This window comes from Taudactylus pleione, unplaced genomic scaffold (genome assembly GCF_031769625.1).
Source record: "Taudactylus pleione unplaced genomic scaffold, aTauple2 ptg000219l, whole genome shotgun sequence".
In the NCBI taxonomy this organism is placed as follows: domain Eukaryota; kingdom Metazoa; phylum Chordata; class Amphibia; order Anura; family Myobatrachidae; genus Taudactylus; species Taudactylus pleione.
Genome location: NW_028284621.1, coordinates 763,287 through 788,426, shown reverse-complemented (window position 1 = coordinate 788,426; position 25,140 = coordinate 763,287). Strand labels below are relative to the sequence as shown.

Below are 25,140 nucleotides of genomic sequence, written 5' to 3'. Positions count from 1 at the left end.
CATGGCAGCTACTATTGACAATGTGGCTCTGCCGCCTGTTCGTTTCTTCGTATAGATTTACTGCAGTTGTGATCAACATTTCTGTTTCTCTGATCTATTTCTTCCTTTGCCCAGTGCCAGATGTTTGACCCGCACAATCTACGGCAATTCCATTTGCCTTCACGGGCTTAGATCGGCTTAGACTTGCATTCTGACTCCTCGAATACTTAAAGTTCCCCTTGATAGAAACGTTTTGGCTGTCAGTTGCATTTACCAGAATGGCTTTTGGAACTGAATTATGGACATTTCCACTTTTGATTTTAAGCATTGACAAACCGGATGCTCCCTCATGTGAATACACGGGCAGAGCATAAATGGTTGATGGGGAATCTTTTAGCGCCATCTTGTCTTTGGCTGGACTAATACCGTCTTTAAGTTTTGGTAGTTTGTGCTCACTGAGGCCAACTTTGTTTAGTGGATCCCCCTTTACGGGACCATGACGATCAGCTAAGGTCTTCATTGAAGCACCAGGGCGGTGGGAATGTCTCTTCTTGTCCAGGAAGACTTCGTCTTTCATATCAATTAACTTTTTAAGTTGGGCTTCCTTCGTTTCTGCTGGAAGATCTAATGGCGCCAATTTCACCGGCCATTTTTGGTGCACATTTCCCACGAGTTGTGCCCCTAATGGAGATGACCATTCAGTGGACCTCGCCCTGCTGCCTATGCTCTCATTTGGCTTCATTTCCTTTCTGCTCGAAGTGCTTTCTGGACAAGAAGCTAATGGCTCGGGACCAATAACATTTACATTTCTCGTGGGGGGTAATGATGTGATGTTGGGGCTTGTGCCCAGGATGCAGAGATGATTGCCGCTGACTGTGATTTTCCCATTCTGGGACTGATGTTTTTCTGCTTTAGGTGTGAACTGTGAAAACAACATATATATAGTTATTATTATATTATATACCATAAATACATTCTCTTAATGTAACTTTTGTGCATTATGTTTTAATTCATCCAATCTGACCCATAATTATATTTACTGGTGGTGAGTCCTATGTGGTCTAATCCATGATACTGGGAATCTGTTGGAAATTGGACTGGGGTATTAATCTTACTGGACTTCTGCGGATGCGTGTCACTTAAAAACAGGCCTATCATCAGGATTATTTACTAAAACTGCCTACACACTAGACGATTATTATGAACAATATGGATGATAATGATATCATTCAACGATATATCACTTAGTTCAGTATATATATCGTTCATATCGTTCAGTGTGTATGCAGTGAACGACGAACGACGCGCTCCCGCGGGTAGTTAACAATGTCTTTTGTCGTCCGTACATGGAGGCCAATCTGACATTATCATCAAGAATTGCCTGTTCAGAGATGTGACAGGATGACTTCACTGAAAGATATCTTTAAAGAAATCTATCAGTGTGTACACCCAATATCGTTTGTCCTGCACTTCAGAAAGTTCAAGAGAATACTTTCTCCAATATCGTTCATACAGCACATCGTCTAGTGCCAACCTGTGGCTCTCCAGCTGTTGTGAAACTATAAGTCCCAGCATGCCTTGCCAGAGTTTTAGCATAACAATAATAGCAAAACTGTGGCAAGGCATTTTGGCACTTGTAGTTTCACAACAGCTGGAGAGCCACAGGTTGGCCAGGCCTGGTCTAGTGTGTATGAGTCTTCAGAGTGACCACCAATTTTGAATCTCAGTAGAAAGATGAGATTTCATTTTTAAACACTTTAGCTGCATACACACACAATGATTTAGTAAATGAACGATTTTAGTAAACGATTTTCGTTCATTTTTTCAAGGGAAAAATGAACAAAAATCGTTTACTAAAATCGTTCATTTACTAAATGTAATGAACGATTTTTTTTTACTACAAAAATTTTTGCATTTTCCCTTACTGAAAATCGTTGAGTTAGTCAGTCTGACTGAACTACAAACTACAAACATGAACGCGCATGAACGATAATCGCTCATCATTTTAACTCAGAAGCTGCATACACACACAACGATTTTGTTACCAATGATTTTATGAACGATTTTCTGTCAGATTATCTGTCAGATTTTTTAAAGTGTAATGAACGATTTTTTTGAACTACAAACGATTTTTGCATATTCCCTTACTGAAAATCGTTGAGTTGAAAAGTCTGACTAAACTACAAACGTGAACACACATGAACGATAATCGTTCATCGTTTGACTCAGAAAGTGAACGATTTTTTCAAACGATTATCGTTAAACAATATCGTTTAACGATAATCGTTCAAAAAATCGTTGTGTGTGTATGCAGCTAGAAAGTTAATGATTTTTTCAACAATGAACGATAATCGATATAATCGTTCAAAAAATCGTTATGTGTGTATGCACCTTAATTATTATTATTATCATTTATTTATATGGCGCCACAAGTGTTCCACATATGTGACACATCATGATTAGACATTAGACATACAAATGAGTCCTCTTACACTGTGGCTTCATTCACGCCAAACAGACCCTCTCGGCGTGCCAGGTCCTAGGAGTCTCGGCCACGCCAAGTGTATTTATCGCTCAGTATGTGTGTCTTATTCACATAAATAAAACTGGACATGACAAAACTACTAGCTGAATATTCTGAGGAGCGACATTTGTACATCTGTGTATGAATGAGTCTGAATCTGTTTATGAAGCGCTATGATGCAGGGGCCGCGGCTTTTTCTCACACCAAGTTCTGCTGCATCTGCGACTTGTATGTGTTTAAATGAAAACTAATACCTGTGCGCTTGAAGTCGCAGCCCGGCATCTTTGGGCGGGATGCATCAATGCAGATATTGCAGTCAAACTTCTGAAAATGACCTTTGCGGAGGTTTGGCCGCTTAACGCATACGCAACAAGCTCCGGGGCTTGGAGGCGGTGGGCAATGCTGACCAATAAAAGCCTACAGGCTCTATTCGCAACTCCCCCTCAGCGGGATCCAATCGGACCCCTCCCTGCACCGCGTGCGTCATTCGACACATGTGCAGAAGGATTTCTGGGTCATAAACCCGGAGGTCCTTCTATAGCAAAGGACAGCTCTTACCGGGAGACCTCTACTTTTTTTTTCATTCATTTGGCGTTAGTAAATGACGTTATGCTTGTAATGAGTGGCGTAATGCACCGCATACAAAATTAGATGCGTCATGCATCCCGCCCTTTGAGTGGTGTTTGGTTGACTATGTGATGCGTATAGAACGCAAAATTTAAAGAAAAATACGGTACGCTACATTTCTCGGCGCGGCTAAGTCACACCGGGCGTCACGACGATAGGTGCTTGAGGACACTTCTGTGCGTGAAGCTAGGCAGCACAGTGTAAAGGGATGGCAGAAAGATTTAATAGGGATGATTCCAAATATTAGGAGGTGGGTGTGAAATTTTAAAATCCACCAAGTGGACAACTGTCCTTGTTTCCTTATCCAAATAAAAAGAATGCTCCTGGCTGTATCAGTCTTTAGGACAACAATGTACCTAGTTGTAGGAGGCACCTAATGCACCGAATAAGGGACATAAAGTCACTCGCTCGGTGACTTCATTGTCGCCTCCACCCTGAGCGCCTTCCGCGAACATGAGAAGGAAGCAGCTGGGAGCTTCTGACCTGCGGGCTGCTGTTTCTCCATGTTCGTGATGTCACATCCAAGCAACACACCTCTCCAAAAACAGGAAGATGCCGCCCAGCCCCCTCTCAATATCGAGGGGTGTCGGCCAGGGCCGAATTATAGGGGGGGGTGGACGGGGTGGGTCGCCCAGGGGCCGCAATCACTAGGGATGACCATCGACCATCAATGTTTCCAAAACATAGATGGTTGCTGGTCGATGGCAAAAGTAGTTGACATCGATGGCAGATAACCAATGGTTCTCTGCCATCGATGGATGAGCAGGAGCCGATGTGCTCCATATGTTTGATTGAGCCGCGTCCCAGCATGCTCGCAAGCAGAGGTGCCCATCAAGGGGGTGCAAACCATCAATAATTCACCATGGATGGTTTGTGTGCCATTGATGCCAATCACCGATGGGCCCATCATTAATAACCATCGATGGCCACCCCACCTATGGACATCCCTAAAATCACTCACAGCACACTCACTGATAGACAAACCATGGTTGCCAAGCCCCTCCCCCTCATTGACATAATGCCGTAATTTGCGGGTGTATGGGTAGGGGATGGGGCCACCCCCATCAGAAAGCTAATGCTTCAGCTGCAAAAGGTACTATGTGGGTGCTCTCATTGTTAGGAGATAAAGTGAACGGTGATAAGGTACCAGCCAATCAGCTCCCAACTGTAATTTTTCAAACACAGCCTGTGACATGACAGTTGGGAGCTGATTGGCTGGTACCTTATCACCGTTCACTTTATCTCCTAACACAGTAGCAGGGGCTGGGACCTCTCAGTCTCTTCCTCTCTCTCCCTTTCCATCCTCTCTCCCTCTATCTCACTCACTGTCCCTCCCTCACTCACTCTCTGGGCCTGATTCAGACCCGGACGCTAAGAAGCGTTCGCTCGTAGCTGCCGATGGTTCGCATTGTACGTATGCATCGCAGTGCGCATGCGCGAGCCAGTCACTGTGATCAGGAATCATGCGCTCGTAGCACAAAGACTGAGCGCTACCTTGAGTGACAGATAGCACCGTTGTGACAGGGGAAGGTGCTTGTGAACGGGGAAGTGGTGATGCGGACGCAGGCATGTCTGGGCGTCAAAATGGCATTTAAAGGGCGTCCATTATTAGCATGGAGGCGTCATTGTACACGTCACCTGGTTGTATATCAGTCAGCACTGATCGCATTGCTTGCAGGCAGGGTAGGGGCTACCTTGAGTGCTGCGTGCAGCTCAGATGGCTCTCGATGTTACCGATTATTCATACACTTCCTGGAGATGACGTGTGTCAAGAAAGGAAAGTGGGCGTCTTTATACACCTGCGTCCGCTCACTGCCGTCGCTCTCTAAGACACGGAGGGTGTCCTTACGCCACAGTGTGATAGCAGAATTTGCATACCCGGCCCCTTTTGGCCACGAGCGATCGTGGCTTAGCATCTAGGTCTGAATCAGGCCCTCTGTCCCCTCCTCCCTCTCTCTGTCACTCCCCCCCTCTCTCTCTTCCCTCCCTCTATCTCACTCCTCACTCTCCCTCCCTGTCCTTTCCTCACTCTCTTACACTTCCCCTTCCCCCTCTATGTATATATATATCTATATATATTAGGGGTGAGCGGGTTCGGATTTCTGAAATCCGAACCCCCCCGAGCCCCCCCGATCCGAGTCCGATCCGAATCAGGCTCGACTTTTCCCGCCTGACTCGGATCTGAAATCGAGGCAAAACGTCATCATCCCGCCTTCCGAGTCTCGCGGGTTTTGGATCCTATATAAGGTACCCGCGTCGGCGCCATTTTCTCACTCGGCTGTGGACAGTGAAGAGGGAGGGTGGGAGTTAGGGCTGTGTAGTGTAGTGTAGTGTAGTGCTGCTGCTGTCCACTACTTCAAAGTCCATAGGGGCTGGCTGTGCTGTGCTGTGCTGCTGTTGTTAATAGGGGCTGTGTCCACTACATCAAAGTCCATAGGGGCTGGCTGGACTGTGTTGTGCAGTCAGTTCTCCATAGGGGCTGTGTCCACTCCAAAGTCCTGTGCAGTGTCCCAGTCCTAAAGGGGTGCTGTAGTGTTGTCCAGGGGGTGCTCTGTCCATCAGGGGTGCTCCCCCCAAGTGCTAAAAAAATAATATATTTTCTGTGTTTGTGAATTGTGTGCGCAGTAGCCGCACGTACATCAACAAAGTAGTGCCAAGCGTGCGCCTGTGTCATAAGTAAAGGGCCGGCTGGCTTGACCGTTAAGGGTGCTGTAACCCCCGAAAGTACACTCCAGTCCAAACCAAAAAAAAAATTATTTTCTGTGTTTGTGAATTGTGTGCGCAGTAGCCGCATGTGCATCAACAAAGTAGTGCCAAGCGTGCGCCTGTGTCATAAGTAAAGGGCCGGCTGGCTTGACCGTTAAAGGGTGCTGTAACCCCCGAAAGTACACTCCAGTCCAAACCAAAAAAAAAATTATTTTCTGTGTTTGTGAATTGTGTGCGCAGTAGCCGCACGTGCATCAACAAAGTAGTGCCAAGTGTGCGCCTGTGTCATAAGTAAAGGGCCGGCTGGCTTGACCGTTAAAGGGTGCTGTAACCCCCAAAGTACACTCCAGTCCAAACCAAAAAAAAAAATATTTTCTGTGTTTGTGAATTGTGTGTGCAGTAGCCGCACGTGCATCAACAAAGTAGTGCCAAGTGTGCGCCTGTGTCATAAGTAAAGGGCCGGCTGGCTTGACCGTTAAAGGGTGCTGTAACCCCCAAAGTACACTCCAGTCCAAACCAAAAAAAAATTATTTTCTGTGTTTGTGAATTGTGTGCGCAGTAGCCGCACGTGCATCAACAAAGTAGTGCCAAGCGTGCGCCTGTGTCATAAGTAAAGGGCCGGCTGGCTAGACCGTTAAAGGGTGCTGTAACCCCCGAAAGTACACTCCAGTCCAAACCAAAAAAAAAATTATTTTCTGTGTATGTGAATTGTGTGCGCAGTAGCCGCACGTGCATCAACAAAGTAGTGCCAAGCGTGCGCCTGTGTCATAAGTAAAGGGCCGGCTGGCTTGACCGTTAAAGGGTTCTGTAACCCCCAAAGTACACTCCAAACCAAAAAAATATATATTTTCTGTGTTTGTGACTTGTGTGCACTGTGGCTGCACGTGCATCAACAAAGGAGCAGCGCCAAGCGAGCGCCTGTGTCCCATAAGTAAAGAGCCGGCTGGCTCATTTCTTAAAGGGTGGTGTAACCCACAAAGTGCACTACTCTCCAGCAAAAATAAAAAAATATTTTCTGTGTTTGTGTGCGCTTTAGCCGCACGTATATATATCAATATAACATAAATGGAGGACCAAACTTTCTCCGATAAAAATAAAATAGGGAAAGATCAAGAACCACTTCCTCCTAGTGCTGTTGCTGCTGCTGGGAGTTGTTCATCATCCCAGAGAGGAAGTAGGAACACCACTACTTTTACTAAACAATTGACCCTCCAACAGTCCCTAGCGATGAGGATGAAGTACGACAGCAGTCATCCTGAAGCAAAACGTATAACTGAGGCCTTGACTGCTATGTTGGTGTTAGACGTGCGTCCGGTATCCGACATTAGTGCAGTGGGATTTAGACAATTGATGGAGGTAGTGTGTCCTCGGTTCCAAATCCCGTCTAGATTCCACCTGCATCCTCAAAGCAGCAGCGACAAGCGTGCGTCTGTCTGTTAAAGGGTGGTGACACCCTCAAAGTGTGCTACACAAACAATTAAAATATTGTTCTTTTTTTTTCTGTCTTTGTGAATTGTGTGGGCTGTAGCCGCACCTGCATCCTTAAAGCAGCAGCGACAAGCGTGTGTCTGTTAAAGGGTGGTGACACTCTCACAGTGTGCTACACAAACAATTCAAATATTGTTCTTTTTTTTTCGGTCTTTGTGAAATGTGTGGGCTGTAGCCGCACCTGCATCCTTAAAGCAGCAGCGACAAGCATGCGTCTGTCTGTTAAAGGGTGGTGTAACTCTCAAAGTGCTCCAAAAAATAAAAAACTATTTTTTTAATGTGATTGTGACTTGTGTGCGATGTAGCCGCACTTGCATCCTCAAAGCAGCAGCGACAAGCGTGCGTCTGTCTGTTAAAGGGTGGAGACACCCTCAAAGTGTGCTACACAAACAATTAAAATATTCTTCTTCTTTTTTCTGTCTTTGTGAATTGTGTGGGCTGTAGCCGCACCTGCATCCTTAAAGCAGCAGTGACAAGCATGCGTCTGTCTGTTAAAGGGTGGTGACACCCTCAAAGTGTGCTACACAAACAATAAAAATATTCTTCTTCTTTTTTCTGTCTATGTGAATTGTGTGGGCTTTAGCCGCACCTGCATCCTTAAAGCAGCAGCGACAAGCGTGCGTCTGTCTGTTAAAGGGTGGTGACACCCTCAAAGTGTTCTACACAAACAATTAAAATATTGTTCTTTTTTTTTCGGTCTTTGCGAAATGTGTGGGCTGTAGCCGCACCTGCATCCTTAAAGCAGCAGCGACAAGCGTGCATCTGTCTGTTAAAGGGTGGTGTAACTCTCAAAGTGCTCCAAAAAATAAAAAACTATTTTTTTAATGTGTTTGTGACTTGTGTGCGATGTAGCCGCACTTGCATCCTCAAAGCAGCAGTGACAAGCGTGCGTCTGTCTGTTAAAGGGTGGTGACACCCTCACAGTGTGCTACACAAACAATTAAAATATTGTTCTTTTTTTTCGGTCTTTGTGAAATGTGTGGGCTGTAGCCGCACCTGCATCCTTAAAGCAGCAGCGACAAGCGTGCGTCTGTCTGTTAAAGGGTGGTGTAACTCTCAAAGTGCTCCAAAAAATAAAAAACTATTTTTTTAATGTGTTTGTGACTTGTGTGCGATGTAGCCGCACTTGCATCCTCAAAGCAGCAGCGACAAGCGTGCGTCTGTCTGTTAAAGGGTGGTGACACTCTCAAAGTGTGCTACACAAACAATTAAAATATTCTTCTTCTTTTTTCTGTCTTTGTGAATTGTGTGGGCTGTAGCCGCACCTGCATCCTTAAAGCAGCAGCGACAAGCGTGCGTCTGTCTGTTAAAGGGTGGTGACACCCTCAAAGTGTGCTACACAAACAATAAAAATATTCTTCTTCTTTTTTCTGTCTATGTGAATTGTGTGGGCTGTAGCCGCACCTGCATCCTTAAAGCAGCAGCGACAAGCATGCGTCTGTCTGTTAAAGGGTGGTGACACCCTCAAAGTGTTCTACACAAACAATTAAAATATTGTTCTTTTTTTTTCGGTGTTTGTGAAATGTGTGGGCTGTAGCCGCACCTGCATCCTTAAAGCAGCAGCGACAAGCGTGCGTCTGTCTGTTAAAGGGTGGTGTAACTCTCAAAGTGCTCCAAAAAATAAAAAACTATTTTTTTAATGTGTTTGTGACTTGTGTGCGATGTAGCCGCACTTGCATCTTCAAAGCAGCAGCGACAAGCGTGCGTCTGTCTGTTAAAGGGTGGTTACACCCTCAAAGTGTGCTACACAAACAATAAAAATATTCTTCTTTTTTCTGTCTTTGTGAATTGTGTGGGCTGTAGCCGCACTTGCATCCTCAAAGCAGCAGCGACAAGCGTGCGTCTGTCTGTTAAAGGGTGGTGTAACTCTCAAAGTGCTCCAAAAAATAAAAAACTATTTTTTTAATGTGTTTGTGACTTGTGTGCGATGTAGCCGCACTTGCATCCTCAAAGCAGCAGCGACAAGCGTGCGTCTGTCTGTTAAAGGGTGGTGACACCCTCAAAGTGTGCTACACAAACAATAAAAATATTCTTCTTTTTTCTGTCTTTGTGAATTGTGTGGGCTGTAGCCGCACTTGCATCCTCAAAGCAGCAGCGACTAGCGTGCGTCTGTCTGTTAAAGGGTGGTGACACCCTCAAAGTGTGCTACACAAACAATAAAAATATTCTTCTTTTTTTTTCTGTCTTTGTGAATTGTGTGGGCTGTAGCTGCACTTGCATCCTCAAAGCAGCAGCGACAAGCGTGCGTCTGTCTGTTAAAGGGTGGTGACACCCTCAAAGTGTGCTACACAAACAATAAAAATATTCTTCTTATTTTTTCTGTCTTTGTGAATTGTGTGGGCTGTAGCCGCACTTGCATCCTCAAAGCAGCAGCAACAAGCGTGCGTCTGTCTGTTAAAGGGTGGTGTAACCCTCAAAGTGCGCTCCACAAACAATAATAATATTCTTTTTTCTGTCTTTGTGAATTGTGTGGGCTGTAGCCGCACTTGCATCCTCAAAGCAGCAGCGACAAGCGTGCGTCTGTCTGTTAAAGATTACATCGGTGACAGCATCCAAGTAGGCATGTCAGACAGTCCGTACCTGTACTGGCAGGAAAAAGAAGCAATTTGGAGGTCCGTGTACAAACTGGCTCTATTTTACCTGAGATGCCCCCCCTCCAGTGTGTACTCCGAAAGAGTGTTTAGTGCAGCCGGGAACCTTGTCAGCGAAAGGCGTAGGAGGTTGCTTCCACAAAATGTGGAGAAGATGATGTTCATAAAATGAATTATCAACTCTTCCAGGGAGACCAGCCTCCAGAACGTACAGAGGGACCTGTGGTTGTGGATTCCAGCGGGGACGAATTAATACTCTGTGAGGATGAGGATGTACACACTGAAGAGGGTGAGGAATTGGTGGATGAGGAGGATGAGGACGACATCTTGCCTCCGTAGAGCCTGTTTGTGCAGGGACAGATTAATTGCCAGCTTGTTTTGTGGGTGCCCAAACGAACCAATCATTTCAGCCACAGTTGTGTGGCAGACCCTGGCGCTGAAATGATTGGTTTGTTAAAGTGTGCATGTCCTGTTTATACAACATAAGGGTGGGTGGGAGGGCCCAAGGACAATTCCATCTTGCACCTCTTTTTTTTCTTTGCATTATGTACAGTTTGGGGCCTAGTTTTTCAAACTGCCATCCTGTCTGCCACTGCAGTGTCACTCCTAGATGGGCCACGTGTTTGTGCCACCCACTCATGTCGCTTAGCATAGTCATCCAGCTACCTCGGTGCAACCTTTTGGACATAAAAACACTATTGTGAGGTGTGAGGTGTTCAGAATAGACTGGAAATGAGTGGAAATTAAGGTTATTGAGGTTAATAATAGCATAGGAGCAGAAAAACCTACAAATTCTGTGATTTTAGCTGTTTTTATGCTTTTTTTCAAAAAAATACAGATCCAAAACACAAAACCCAGAACCCAAAACACGGAAGGGTGGTTTTGGCAAAACCAATCCAGATCCAAAACACGAAGAAAGATCCAGATCCAAAACACAAAACACGAAAAGTGGCTGGTTCACACCCCTAATATATATTATATATTATAAGGGCAGGGTCGTGGCCTTATAAGGCTGAATAGAAAACAATGGAAATCTCCATAGAGAATTCTAAAGGGGGGGGGGGCAGGGTGTTTAAGGAGCTACACCTCAAAAGCTATTCTAGGTACCGGGCTGAAATTTGGCATGAGCTGGTAGAACTGTTGCTGGATGCTGCATGCCAAATTTCAGGGCAAAAAAAATGAAAAATAAGTATTTGGGAGTAATCTAACGCTCCAACTGTCACTTTTTTCTGAAAATGAGTTAGGACCACTTTACTGCTGTTCTCTATGGGGGATTTTGGGAAGGCATAACTCAGGGTAGGGGGCAAATTTAGACTTGGGATTTGTTTTATTAGGTTTTATTAGGTAGATATTGTTCCAGGGCCTTTTGGAGTTCAGGTATTTGAGACAGTTACAGTTTTTAAACTATTACCTCATGAATCCGCCATTATAGACATAGGAAATTTCAATTCCTTGCGCAGCCCCAGTAGGAGCCTTCAGCAGGTGTACTCACTGTGGCTTCACTTGGGTGCAGTAAGATGTCTGCCTTTTGTGTGCAGTAGCAGGGGCTGGGACCGGGAAGAAAAAACAACGTTAATTGCTGCCGGTACCCGGGAAGGGGGGGGCAGGGGTAGCAGGCATCAGCTGTGGCCAGGACCTGTGGACTGTAGCGGCATCGGTGGTGTGGCTGTCAGTGGCGGTGCAGGCGGCAGGACCCGGGGGAGGTAGCAGCACACAGATGCAGGCTTGGATCTGAAAGATCCGTGATACCTGTATCTGTGTTTAAATAAACAAACACAGAAGCAGGGACGGGTCAGTGAGACCCATATGTGCTTCTGTGTTTAATTAAAAAAAAACCTGTGTAAAACAAAAAAAATGGTGTGGCCCCCTCCCCAAACACTACAACCAGCACCGGGCTTTGGAGACCTAGTACTGGTTGTGCTAAATACAGGGGACAAACAACATGGGGGTCCACTGTATGAAGCACAATCAGCACCAGGGTTTTCAGAACCAGTCCTGGCTGCCAAAATACGGGGGACAAATGACGTAGGGGTCTCCCATATTCAGCGCAACCAGTACTGGGCTCTGAGACGGCCCTAGTTCTGGAAATACAGGGTGAAAAAATGCGTAGGGCCCCCCTGTATTTACCAGAACCAGCACCGAACTCTTTCTAGTGGGGGGTGATGCCACAGCCAGCTGAAGCATCACCCCTGACCGCTAGTCAGCCCAGGCCGGGGATCCCTGGGGAGCTGGGGACCCCCCCAAATTTAGGGGTCTCCCTCTCCAGGGCACCCCAGGCCTAGGCTGATAGCCCGGGACTATACGCGGCATGCCTGGAGCGGTGGGTGCCGGGTTGATTGTGTAAAGTGTGGTGCAAGTAAAGAGTTAAAATATTGGCTTTTGCTATGGAACTACAATTCCTAGCAAAGCCTCCCCCACATGCTGGTACTTGGAGAACCACAAGTATCAGCATGCAGGGCATTACGGGCCTGCTGGTACCTGTAGTTCCACAGTAAAAGCAATATTAAAAAAACACAGAACGCACACACCGTAAAAAAGTAAAATGTTATTAAAACATACATGCACACACACACATGTACACACATATGCATACACACCATCTCACATACTCACCTATTGTATGTTTTCCTGATGCCAATCTGTCCTCTTCTCCAGTAGATAATCCTATGGAGTACCTGTAATAAAAAATCCATAATCACCTCCTCCTAAGCGTGGATCTGTAGGCAATCCAGGGTCTTGGCGAGAAAATAATGCAAAAACCTGAGCCCTCGTACATTAGTAGTGTCCTCTAAGGACACTACTACCCGAATGACAGCTCCGCGGAGGGATTCCAGTACAGAAATCCCAGTGTAGAGCACTCATTGGCTGAGAGAGTCGAGCCTTCCGCCTCGGTGAGAACCTGCACGTGCCCTTTTCAAAAATGGTGCCTTAGAGCCATTTTTGAAATTCAAAGATGGCCACCACGAGCAAATCACGGCTTGCGATGTCAATGCCCCACCCCCTCGGCTGGCTTATATACAGCCAGCGTGAGGCGCTTTCCTGTGTCCTCCCCCACCCGCACTACTCTGTCTTCCTATACATCCAAACTAATCTGTCTTCCCCAATCCCGACTGTTGTGTGTTCTCCTATTTGTGCTAGTCTATATTCCCTTATCCGCACTAATCTCTATTTAACCCATCTGGACTGCTCTGACTTCCCATGTTCATGCCACTCTCTACCCCCATCCATGTCGCTGTCCCCCCAAACCATGCCATTCTGTTTCCCCCCCATCCGCACCACTGTTTTCGCCCCATCTGCATTACTTTGTTCCTCCACCCTATGCGCACCACTGTTTTTCACCCATTTGCATAATTTTGGCTACCCCCCCTTCTGTACTGCTTAACCTTTCCTCTTCTACACACCTTTTTGTCTCACCTATCCATACTGCTCTGTCTCCTCCTCCCATCCACACCACTTTTATCCCATCTGCACAGCTGTATTTTCTGCTTAGACCTTAGTTGCATAGACTGCATGTGTGTATTCCAATGAGCACACAATTCTATGAATTAGCAGCTCCATCATTTTGTGAGTGACAGCAATCTCATTCTGCGAGAGTGCTGAATCTGCAGTTATCCACAGGGTGTGATGGCATACCATATCTGTATTGCGCAAGGAACACATCCATTAAGGCGTTAGCCTTAATGATCGTAATTTCATTGCTTTTTTTAGTTTGAGTGGCAGAAATGCAGCAGGTTTTGTGAAATTTCAGATCATGTCTAAGAAGCCTTAATGGTACATGTAAAACCATAAGGTTTTTTGACTATGGAATATATTTATATGTATCTATGGCCTGATTCACTACCGGTCACAACTGCCAATGCAATAGCGATTACACATGCAGTTCCACTGCGATAGTATGCTAATCCATTGCGATCGCTATGCCGTCGCAGCACTACACAAAGACGCCCACTAAACCTTACACACATCCAGTGGCGCTGAGGGGGGTTGGGGAGTGGGTACTAGTTACCTGAACACGGGCTTGCTGGAGGGGCCTGGCGGGGGTTGGGACCCGGCGCTGCCGCCCCCCCTCTTCTTACATCGCAGCAGCTGGGCTGCACTGGCAGACTGCTCATGGCAGTCTCCTATGCCTATGGGGGGAGTGATCACACTGATCCCCCCTATGATCCATCCCCCCCTGCTGGCTATGTGCTGAGCTGAGAGGCTCACAGTGCCACCCTCCCCAGCACACAGCGCCTCACAATATTTTTTCCCTCCTGCGATTAGGCCATGCCCCCTGTACCTTGGCCAAGCATGGCTATCGGCGCACCTGCACACATCAGTAATGTTTAGCAAGACTGCGAAAACATCGGTACAATCGAGTACCATCGCAGCCTCACGCACACTTGCACAAGATCTGACCTTACTCAGAAATTGCTAACTTCATCGCACGCTATGAGTACTCAAGCTGCATACAACATCACAGTGGATAATTTATGCTTGCCATTGTAACGGCGTTCGAAAGCACTGGCACACCTATGTTTCACCAACCACCCCCCGTCACCGCCCACAAATGGCACTTACTGTTAATCACTCTGCGATGGGTCTGTGCAGTCACTGAGATCGCAGTCCCGATCACAGTGGCTGGTTCACGCACGAGCACTGCGACGCATACGCATGAGCGGATTGCAAAAATTTGCAGATTGCGTGCGTAATCAAATTTGCAAACGGTATGTGAATCAGGCCCTATATCGCTATTTATATATCTCTATCTATAAATATATATATACACTATATATATATCTATATAGATCTGTCTTATCTATCTACTGTATATATCCAACACTCAAAATCCTGCTTTTGCTCCTAGTAGTGTATTAGATCATGTCCGCTATGCTGGCGGGAGTCGGTTCCCAGCAGTGTCGCTGACATGATATAGCGTGCTGTGACCTTGCCAGTCAGTGGAGAGTCCAGAGGCATGCTTGCTGACAATCAGCTCCAGCCTTCCGGGAGGGAGCTGATTGTCGTCTAAAAGCGGGGGGTGGGGCCGGCCATTGACGTCACATTGGGGGCGGAGCCATCCATTGATGTCACATTGGGGGCGGGGCCGCACAATAGCATCATCATGGCCCTGCCCCCGATTCACAATGCCGTTATTTTCGGCATTGTGAAGCAGGGGGCGGGGCCACGATGACACAATTCAGCGCAAATCACGTCACCACCCCCCCCCCGCTGCGGGGGTTTCTAGTTTTTTATGGGTGGGAGGTCGGGAGGATCGCAGGCTTCCGGGAGGCTTGTCTGCTTTTCCGGGGGGGCGGGATCGGCACCCGAAAATCGGGATGCTCCTGGCCAAATCGGGAGGGTAGGCAAGCCTGTCCAGAGGCAAGGTAAGGGGCATAGTAGTTGGTGTGTGAGGTTGTGGAAATTTAATATATGGAGCCCCAACAGTTTAGTTGCCCCAGGGCCCCCACAAACTTTAATCCGGCCCTTTTGTTGCCTAGGGTGCAAAGGACCCAAACACAAACCCTGCAGACAATTAAGAACAGATGCGACAAGGCTGAACACAGTGAGAAATGGCTAAACTTGCTAAGCACAGATCTAGGGGCGATTGCCACAAAATGTGTAAGCTCCTACTGTATGTGCAGTGCAGACGCTGCTCCAGGGGTGTATCTATAATGGGTGCAGGCTGTGAGGTGCACACGGGCCCCGGGTCTAGGGGGGGGGCCTGCACTGTACACCCTGCACCGCACACCCTGCACCAATATTATTTAAAACTTACCTCTCCGAGGTCCTGCGCCTGGTCTCAGCGCTGTACAAAAAGCTGGAAAAAATGGCTGCCATGGCCATCTTTCTGGAGTTTTTTGCGCATGCGCAGTAGTCTCTGGACACACTCTAGTGCCCAGAGTCTACTAATGCTCCAGTGGCCGGCCAGCCACGACAATCGGCTGCCACTCACCGGGAAGAGAGGAAGGGGCACCGGACGGGGAAGGCACACGAGCCCCTTCCTCAAGATGCCCCTGCTCTGCTTAGTATATAGGAGTAAGTCCGTACGATTGTTGCGATGATCATGTTTTCATACACCAGTCGCCATTATCATATTGGTGATGAGAAATTATGATTTGCTATAGTTTGAAAAACGAAAGTCAAGATTTGACAATGATAAATGTGACCCACTAACAACATCTATAGTGTGCTCATCGTCCGAAGCCTTTCCAATCCCCAAATCTCTATTCCATCACCCAATTCCCACACTACCTGCAAAGGGCGCAGATCGGAGAACGCAGTAATACATTAAGAGATTATTTCCTCTTCAACACAAGCAGCATAATACTGAGTAAGAGGCCTGAACTCTGCCAAGTGTCTGTGCTGGATCCATCCAGCCCTATGTGTCCTTGTTCATCAGTAAGCAGCAGACAGGCAAGGTCAGGCCGAGGGTGCTGGGCACATGAATCCAAAATCAATGCTGTAACTTAAGAGGTGCTTTAAAAGTAGCCGCTGGTTTCCGATTTAGCATCTATTGAGAGAGAGGTTATGGATAAACAGGATGGTAAGAGACCAAGGGGAACCAGGTAAGTGAATACTGTAACATTGGCTGCTTGGCAACATACATAAATGTCCTCCTCACTGACTGGTAGTTTGTGCGCCATCTGGCGTGAGATGCTCGGCATAAGTGGCGCGCTCTGAGAGGGGTAGCATACTGTATTATTCTTTACGCACAGCAGAGATGCCGGGCTGCAACTTTAATGGCACAGGAATTGTTTTTACATGTACAAAAACGGAACTTGGAGTGAGAAAAAACCGCGGCCGTTGTATTGCAGCGCTTTGTACACAGGTTCATCCTCATTCACACACAGATGTACAAGTGTCACCAGAGACGGCGCAACCCACTCAGCAAAACCTGCACTGCAGGGGGCGCTCTCCCTGCAGCTGCCGCTGAGCCCATTGTTTCTGCTGCCGGCTGTATGACAGACAGCTGCATCTTGCAAAGAATGGCTGCTGAGCCTGGGCGGCTCTTCTTCACACAGTCCTACACAGCCACCTCTCTGTCTTGCCGGGCTCAGACTGCCTGCCACAACGGGCTGAATCAAATGCAGCGCTTCCAGGATTGTGTTCCATTGCGGAACGCAAACCGGAAGCTGTTATCTGCTCTGGGCTGGCTAGCTGGCACTTCCGTGTGTCGTTAGCCGGAGCAGCAGTCCAGGCAACAAGCGGGCAGGGACGGGGCAGTCCCACCTCCAGGGGTCCTCAGCAGGGCTCGGTACAAGTCAGGCTGGCCCCTCTCCAACAGCTCTAGCAGCCAAGGCCCTTCCTCCGTAGCGGCAGACTGGATTTCCTCTGACCAGCGAGCGGGGGGGGTGGTCACCTCAGGGGTGGTAATGAATCTACAGGACCCGGCACAGACACGCCTCTTCTTGCTGGCTCCTCTCTTGGCAAATGGCAGCTGGTGTTCACTCCATACGGCTTCCAGCGGGGTCTTCACCCTGCGGTTTCTTCCAGGCATTCAGGAAGCAGGGTGCCAGCGCAGTCAGTCTCCAGGGTTCTCTTCACCTCCAGCAGACCGGAGCAGCAGGGCAGGTAAGAGATGGCAGCATCTATGGGTCTGTCTCTACGTAGTAGGCAGGATGGACACTGCAGGAATGTAGTAGGAGGTTGCAGCGGGATAGGTCAGTTACCCTCCGGCGGCGACTCTTCCTCCTAACTGACCAGCAGTACCTGGCTGTGTGGCTATGCCCCTCCCTTGTGAGACCACACCCCTTTTTACGTGCACTGGGCCTGATTCAGACGTCTCACATCAAAATGGGGCGGCTGTCAATGTTGATTGACAGCTCTCCCCGTTTTGTAGGTGGGTCAGGGGGGTGGCTGCCCAAACGGAGGCATTCCCGAAGGAATGCCTGCCATTTGTGGGCGGCCCTACTGACATCACACGTGATGTCAGTAGTGAACTTCCTGCTCTATTAGAGCAGGAAGTTCACTGGGCTTGCGGTGGACGAGACCCTACCACAAGGGTCTCGTCACAAGCCCGATGGTCGCGATAATCGCTACCATCGCCAGGCCGCCCACACAAGCTGTCACCCACAGCTATTCGAGCGGCCTGGAAGTGGATTTAAAAAAAAAATGCCCTGATTCAGAGCGAGCATTCGCAAATAGCGAGCACCTTTGAATCAGGCCCACTGTTCCTTTATAAGTAATGGTAGTGAGGGTGCAAATCTATAGCTTGCAAGGGAGAATCTGGCAGCAGCCGTTACAGGCACCCTGCTAGCCAGTTGCAGGAGCTGTGGGTGAGTAGCGGTGTCGCCCACAGAGCTCTGCGCTCTGGGCCTGATTCAGCAAGGATTGCAGTTGCAAAGACGCACGCAATCGGTCGATTAAATGTGCATTGCGCATGCGTATGCAAAGTAGTGCACGTGCGCGAACTAGCAATTGCGATGGGAACTGCGTTTGAAGAGGCTACGCAGACCCCGAGCACATTGATTGACAGGAAGTGCCGTTTGTGGGTGGTGACGGGAGGGTGGTCGGGCGAATGCAGGCATGTCAGTGCGTTGCAATGCCGTTGCAGGGGCGTGCATAAATTATCCAGTGCAATACCATACTCAGCCTGAGGGCTCATAGCGTGCGCTGAAGTTAGCAATTCCCGAGTGAGGTCTGACCTACCTTACCTGTGCGTATGGGTCCGATGTTACCGATTATTTCACTATGTTGCCCAAGTATACGGATGTGTGTAAGGGGAAGTGGGCGTCCTTATGTTAAGCTGTGATCGCAATGTGATTGCAAACATATACATGTCACTGTAAATATTAGCAACTGCGGTGTGTGCATTTTAGCAGAATAGCGATCCTTGCTGACTCAGACCCTCTGTGCGGTTGCACCACTCGCACACCCCTAGTTACGGCCTTGGTCTAATCTAGCAAAGTAGTTTTGTCACTTACAGTTGTTTTATTTATGCAAATAATATTGGATGAGGAGAGCTCTGGCGCTGCCTCCATCCTCAGTGATGACAGGTAAGCTCACCAGCGAGATGTCTATCCCCTGACATGCGCCAATGTGTGATGCGCGGCATCTCCCTGTGTCTTTCTCTCTTGTATTCCTGCCGACTAGACGTGTCTCCAAGACTCTCCAACACACTAGCCGTGCAGAGCCTATACAAACATCACAAGTATTCCGCAAGTGTGTGGGAATATTGCTAACATCCTCAGGTGCTTTTACCACTCAGATGCCAGGTGCACTACAATGCCCAGCGATACCCTACAGATCCAGGCTGCTTTTATATATACTACAGTTATTCCTGTCATATCCCTGTGTCTAGATATTCAGGCTAAGATGCAGCCTTAAAGGCAGAGGTATTGCCTTGAGGGCTGAGGTGCGGCTAATGAGCCAGTAGAGATGCAGCCTTGAGAGCCGAGGTGCAGCAGGAGAGACAATAAATATTTAGGCTGAGATGCGGCCTTGTGGTCCGAGATGTGGCCATGACAGCCGAGATGCGGCTTTGAGAGCCAAGGTGTATATAGGCTGTGATGCGGCCTTGCGAGCCAAGGTGCGGCTATGACAGCTGAGATGTAGCTTTGAGAGCCGAGGTGTATGTAGATTGGTTGCTATGGGCAACATATCTTCTAAACTCACTTCTAAAAACTCTCACTTTAGTAAATCTAGTGTCTACTCTCAACGTCTTTGTGCCAGTGCTGCATCTGGCTCCACAGCGTGCGTACTCAATATGCCATCTGAGTACTAACTCCGAAGTGTCATTCTCCTGTGCCAGTGCTGCATCTGGCTCTACAGCGTGCATACTCAATATGCCATCTGAGTACTAACTCCGAAGTGTCATTCTCCTGTGCCAGTGCTGCATCTGGCTCCACAGAGTGCGTACTCAATACACCATCTGAGTACTACTTAGAAGTGTCTTTTTCCTGTGCCAGTTCTGCATCTACAGTGTGGGTACGTAATCCCGAGTGCTAACCCCAAGTAACATTCTCCTGTGCCAGTTCTGTGTTTAGAAACACTGTGGGTGTACTCAGTATGTCACCTAAGTACTAACCCTCCGTCTCGTCCTCCTGTGCCTCACCTGTGATTGTGTTTCTCCATTTCCCAATTGTGCCGAATACCTGACCAAAAGGCAGCGACCTGCTTGCTGGGTGCAGCTTAAACTCAAATCCCAATTGGAGGGGTCACTGGTGAACACCTCCCAACAAGTTAGACTCTGCGCCTTTGGTCAGGTCTCGCCATCATCCAGCACTTGTGGATGAGTAGGACATATGTCCAGGCCCCTCACCTCCGGTTCTTTCCCAAACCCAGGACCCTGACTTCCCACTCCTCAGTAGGAAAACTCCCTAGCTCAAACGTGACAGGGGTCATACCAGATACTGAAAGCAAAGGTTCACATACTTTTGCCACTCACAGATATGTGATATTGGACCATTTTCCTCAATACAGAAAAGAGCACGTCTAATGTTTTTGTCTCATTTCTTTATTTGGTTCTCTTTATCTACTTTTAGGACTTGTGTGAAAATCTGAGATAGTTTTAGGCCAAATTTCAGCAGAAATACAGAAAATTCGGAAGGGTTCACAAACTTTCAAGCACCACTGTATATTAGAGATGAGTGGGTCTGGTTCTCTGAGAACCGGACCCTCCAGTACTTCACGATCCGGGCCGGGATCCAAGTCCAGCTCGGGTTTTCCTGCCTTACTCGGATCCCAAAACGATACAAAATGTCATCCTCCCGCTGTCAGATTCTCACAGGGTTTGGATTTTATATAAGTCCCTCCCCACGGTGTTCAGTGCCATTTGCTTGTTGAGTCCCGGGCTGTCAGGGCTGTACTTCGTCCAAGGGGGCTGTGTTGTCCAATACAGGGGTGTGTAGGCTGTGTTGTCCAATACAGAGGAATGAGCAGCACAAGTCAACATGCTGACATAGAAATTGAGGATGCTTCTGTGGAAGTGCACCAGTATGAGGAGGATATTTGTGTAGCTGACGCTAATAAGGATGTTGACGATGAGGATGCTGATGATGAGGATGTTGTTGATGAGGATGTTGTAAAATCAGGCACCAGTGGAAACAGTTGTTGCCCATGATAAGGAAAAGCCCATTGTCATGCCTGGGCATAAAACAAAAAATCCACTTCTTATGTGTATAATCATTTCTACCCAAATCCGGATAACAATTGTCAAGCCATCAGTATCCATTGTCATGTCAGAGTAAGTAGAGGTAGGGACCTTAACCATTTAGGAACCTTGTCCCTGTTACGTAATCTACAGTGCATCCATCAAAAGTGTTTGCAAAATTCAGAAATTTTGGCATAATAAAGTAACTACAAGCATTCCAGCATATCCAGCAACCTGGCATCTTCACCACCAACACCTTCATCAACAATATCCTCAATCATGATTGGAACTAGTCTTGCATCCAATTTGATAAGGCTAACTCAGTCCTCCCCTATCCTGGATTCCTCAGAAAAATCCTTGAGCGTTACACCTGCTACTGCTGCTGGGAGTGATTCTTCATCCCATAAGGGGACCAGGAAGACTACTAGTAGTAGTTCATAAAACAATTGACTGTTAAACAATCCTTTGCAAGGGGGAGCAGTATGACAGCAGTCACCCAGTTGCACAGCGGATCACTGATGCCATAACTTCTATGCTGATATTAGTGTCCTCCAAAATGCTGTTGTACCCACTGTCCACTTAACCACACATATGTGGATAAGTGGAACAGGGCAAATGCAAGATTACATGACTGTAACAGCCTTCAGCGGCATGAACAACAGCAGCAGCATCTAGGAAAAAGCAGCTCAATCAGAGGCAGGCTACTTGTGTATCACTGGTTTCACTAAGAGGCACACTGCTGACAACCTCTAAAAAAAACGCAGGGAAGTCATTGCAAAATGGCTTAATCCGCTTGGACTCTCCTCGGAATTTGTGATTTCTGACAATGCCACAAATATTGTGAGAGTATTACAGCAGGGTGAATTCCAACACGTCCCACATTTTGCTCACACAATCAACTTGGTGTTTCAAAAAAAATTAAAGGGCCATGCAGGAGATGCTCTCTGTGGCCCACAAAATTTCGGGACATTTTCGCCATTCAGAAGGTGCATGTAGAAGATTGCAGCACCTTCGAAAAATATTGAATTTGCGCTGTCACCAGTTGAAGCAAGAGGTAGTTATGAGGTAGAACTCCACCCTTTATATGCTTCAGCGGATGGTGGAACAGCAAAAAGCCATCCAAAGCTACACAACAAACAATGACATAGGAAGAGGAGGGGGAATGTATATTACTGATGCTCAATGGAAAATACTTTCCGTGTTGTGCAAAGTACTGAAACCCTTCAATGTAGTCACCTGTGAAGTGAGTTTAGACACTGCCAGCTTGAGTCAGCTAATTCCCCTCATTAGACTGTGGAAAAGTAGCTTGAGAAACTGAAGAAGGAGCTGAAACTAAGCGATTCTGCTAAGTATGTCAGACTTGTAGATCAAGTGAGGATCTTACAATCAGATCAATACATTTTGGCAACCGTGCTGGATCATAGGTTTAAGTCATACGTCATGTCTTTCTTCCCAGTGACACAGATCTAAAGAGATGCAAAGAGCTGTTGGTAAGGAAATTGTCAGCTCAAGCAGCACGTGATGCAGCGATGGCTCCTCCTTCAGTCTCTCCAGCAAGTGCGGCTGCCTGGAAAAAACTAAACTTTCCCAAAAAAAGACCCACTGGTGATGCAGATGAGTCAACACAACCAAGTTTTGACATCTGGTCGGATCTAAAAGAATGAAACTTCTACCATGACTCCATTTGACATGGTCACCATTCAAAGCATGGTTGAGGACTATTTTAATGATAACGTCCAAATAGGCATGTCAGACAGTCTGTTTCACTACTGGCAGGAAAAAAAAAGCAATTTGGAGGCCCTTGCACGAACTGGCTTTACTTTAGCCGCCCACCCTCCAGTGTGTACTCAGAGAGAGTTTTCAGCACAGCTGGGAACCTTGTCAGCGATCGGCGTAGGAGGCTACTTCCTCAAAATGTAGAAAAAATTATGTTCATCAAAATTAATTACAAATTTAATGAGGAGGACCTTTACCGCCAATTGCATCCAAAAATTACAGAGGCACCGGAGGCGTAATGGTGGATTCCAGCGGGGACGAATTAATATTGTGTGAAGATGATACTAATGAGGGTGAGGAATCGTATGATGATGGTGACAACATTTTGCCTCTGTAAAGCCAGTTTGTGCGCGGAGAGATCATTGCCAGCAATGTCAGCTGCCAGTTCGTAGTTTGTTTTGTGGGGGCCCAAACAAACTAATCGCTTCAGCCACAATTGGTAGTCCCTGTCGCTGAAGTGATTGGTTTGTTAAACTGTGGATAGGACATGCACAGTTTAACAAAGCAATCACTTCAGCGACAGGGACTGCCATTTGTGGCTGAAGCGATTGGCAGTTTACTATATACAACATAAGAGTGGGTAGAAGGGCCCAAGGACAATTCCATCTTGCACCTCCTTCCTTTGCATTATGTGTTGTTTGGGGCATTGCTGCCTGACATTTTTAATTTTATAGTTTATTAAACTGCCATCCTGTCTGCCACTGCACTGCCACTCTGTGCCATGTTGGAAGCTAAACAGCCACATGTTAGTGCCGCCCACTGCTGTCGCTTAGCTTAGTCAGCCAGCCAGCTCGATGCAACCTTTTGGCCTAAACTGGATGAAATCAATATTGTGAGCTGTGAGGTGGTCAAAATTGACTGGAAATGACTGGAAATAAATGTTATTGAGGTTAATATTACTGTAGGAACAACAACAGGCCCAAATTATGTGATTTCAGCTGTTTTTATAATTTTTTAGAAAAAATACAGATCCAAAACCCAAACCAAAACACGCAAGGGTGGTTTTGTAAAATGAAATACAGATCCAAAACCTAGAAGGAGATACAGATCCAAAACCAAAACAGGGGGTCGGCTCACATCCCTACTGTATATGTGTATATACACACACGCACACACATAACGTGTCTATATATATTTTGAGCCTACATTCACAATATAAAGTATACTGTACCAACTTTGCTTCACCATAGAGTGACACTTTACACTGTTATTCATTGTTTACAGAGGGCCTGATTCAGCAAGGAACGCAAAGGAAAGAACGCACGCTTTTGGCCGATGTTTTTGATCTGCGCATGTGTATGCATCGCACTGCGCGTACGCGAACTAGCTAGTGTGATCGGGTTATGCTATGCAGACTATACACAGTGTGCACGCAGACCCTTCCGATATTGATTTACCAGAAGTGCCGTTTGTGGGTGGTGACGGGGGGTGGTCAGGTGAACGCAGGTGTTATAACGCCGATATAGGGGCGTGCATAATTAAGGCAGTGCGGCGGCATACGCAGCCATACCTTAAGCCGTACACAGGAAGTGGCAAAAATCCTGCGGCAGGTCAGGTCAACCGCTATGAGTCCGATGGTTCTCGATGTTACCGATGTTTGCGCCATCTTGCGTACTGATCATGCCGCGAGTAAAGGGAGATGGGCAGCTTTATATGGGGCTGGGCGTCTGCATCTTGTGCTGCGGTCTCCGTGCGTATGCATTAGCATATTCTCGCAGTGGACGGGCGCGTGGGTCTGCTAGCGTGCGTTCCTTGCTGAATCAGTCTCAGAGACCACAAGACAAATTGTAATATGCACATTGCTGTTACAACCTTACCGGCCTCTCCTGTTCATCTCCTTCTCTCTGAACCCTTTTTAGGATTTCTTTAAACAGGAGAATATTGTGATACTCACAGAGTCACTGAGCAGCTCCTGCATCATCCGTCTGGATCTCAGATGTTCTCCCTGCATCGCCTGTCCCTGGCCGGTGGTTTTCGGTCACCCCTTGCTCGGTGTCAGTACAAATGTAAGTGCTCTGTGAACACCGGATTACAGGAACGGAAAGCCTTTCATGTGCCAGTCTAAACCGCAAAGGATTAGGGTCACTATTTATGGAATCCATTTAGTGAAAGTGTACAAGACGTCCGTCCTGCTGTGACAACACAATGACACAGGGATAACGCTTACCGTGTGCGTCTTCTCTTCACTTTCTGCAGCAGCACTGACTGGTTTGCAGGTTATTTACTAAGGCAGCAGATTTTGGAGGCACAGAACACACTCTCTCCTGCTGATGTCATGGTGTACACATTGCATAATGTTAGGCTAATGAAAAACTTTCATTTACACTAAGGAGCTCATTCAGAGCCGCTCGCTAAGATGCATACTCTCGCTGCTGCCG

The 25,140-nt window shown here is 47.2% G+C and overlaps 1 protein-coding gene across 1 annotated transcript; it reads right to left on the bottom strand.

Moving 5' to 3' along the window:
• LOC148517332 (uncharacterized) lies at positions 1–24,734 on the bottom strand. Its single transcript, XM_088478832.1, has 2 exons — positions 24,657–24,734; positions 1–901 (listed from the first exon to the last, which is right to left on the bottom strand). Exons 1-2 carry the CDS (start codon positions 24,711–24,713, stop codon positions 95–97), a joined length of 864 nt encoding a protein of 287 aa, XP_088334958.1. The 5' UTR covers positions 24,714–24,734; the 3' UTR covers positions 1–94.
• Between the last annotated feature and the right edge of the window lie 406 nt (positions 24,735–25,140).